Here is a 1,178-nt window from a genome sequence, read left to right on the forward strand (position 1 = left end):
ACCAAGATCAAGCAAAGCACGCTCTATCCTGTTATTCCCAATCACACAAGAAATTGTTGGACAACCAGGATCTTTGAATTTAGATGGAGTGTATTGTTGAACGATCGAGCTCACATTCTCTGTTAAAAATACTTTTTGTTGAACATTAAGTTTCCTCTTAACAGTGCACAAGTCTTTTAAAAATTTTGCATATGAAGGTACTTGTTTGATTGCATCCAATAATGGTATGTTAATTTTGACTTGTTTAAAAAGTTCAAAAATTTCAGAATTGTGGTTGAGTCTTGAAATTGGTTGCAATCGTTGAGGAAATGGAGCTGGAATACGACATTTTTCAACAATAGGTTCAGAAATGATCTTTTCCTCACTTTTGAAAACGTCATTTTCTTGCTTTGAAATACCACCAGATTTTAGTTCTTTTGAAGGGATGGTTTTGTCAATAATTTTTCCACTACGAAGAGTCGTGATGGAGTTGGCATTTTGTTGTTGACTTTCAGAAGAACTAGAAGCATTTACATTATATTGCTGAGAAGGATTTGGTTGAGGTTGAGCAGGAAATTTGCCTTTCTCTTGAAAATGCAAAGAAGAGGTCAATGAAGAAAGTGTGTTCTTAATTTCATTGATGGCTTGTAAAGTTTGATTATTAATATTTGCTTGTCCTTGCATAAAAGACTGCAATGTTTCCTCAAGAGTCTTTGACTGTGGTGGTGGAAAAGAAGGAATTTTTGAAAGCCCTTGAGGTTGAGATATATGATCACGATTATCATCTCTCCAACTAAAGTTGGGATGATTTCTCCATTGTTGATTATATGTTTCTGAGTATGGCGAAGAAAAAGGCTTTTTGAAAGTGTTCATAGCATTGGCTTGATCATGTAAAACTTCTTTGAAAACTGGAATGTTAGGACAATCATGCGTAAGATGACCAAAAGTTTCACAAATGCTACAAATTTCATCATTTTGCACGGGTTTAACTTCCTTTACTTTCCTTAATTCTATAGCTTCAACCTTTCTAGACAAACTAGCAGTCCTAGCATTTAAATCATCATCTTGACTCAATTGATATTTTCCGCCACTAGAACTAGCAAGACTAGATCTAAGTGAGTTTTCTATTGGTTTTACTGTTTGCCAAGATTGAGAATTTTCAGCTAGATGATCTAGAAATTCCAAAGCTTCATCTGGAT

At 34.6% G+C, this 1,178-nt stretch overlaps 1 protein-coding gene across 1 annotated transcript; it reads right to left on the minus strand.

The window, feature by feature from the left end:
• Positions 1-114: 114 nt before the first annotated feature.
• Positions 115-1,115, minus strand: LOC111386463 (the record flags this gene model as incomplete). Its single annotated transcript, XM_023010931.1, has 1 exon — positions 115-1,115. A coding segment is annotated over one exon (1,001 nt), but the record flags the coding sequence as incomplete, so codon positions are not given.
• Between the last annotated feature and the right edge of the window lie 63 nt (positions 1,116-1,178).

The sequence above is a fragment of the Olea europaea genome, unplaced genomic scaffold (genome assembly GCF_002742605.1).
Source record: "Olea europaea var. sylvestris unplaced genomic scaffold, O_europaea_v1 scaffold35584, whole genome shotgun sequence".
NCBI classification, from domain to species: Eukaryota; Viridiplantae; Streptophyta; class Magnoliopsida; order Lamiales; family Oleaceae; genus Olea; species Olea europaea.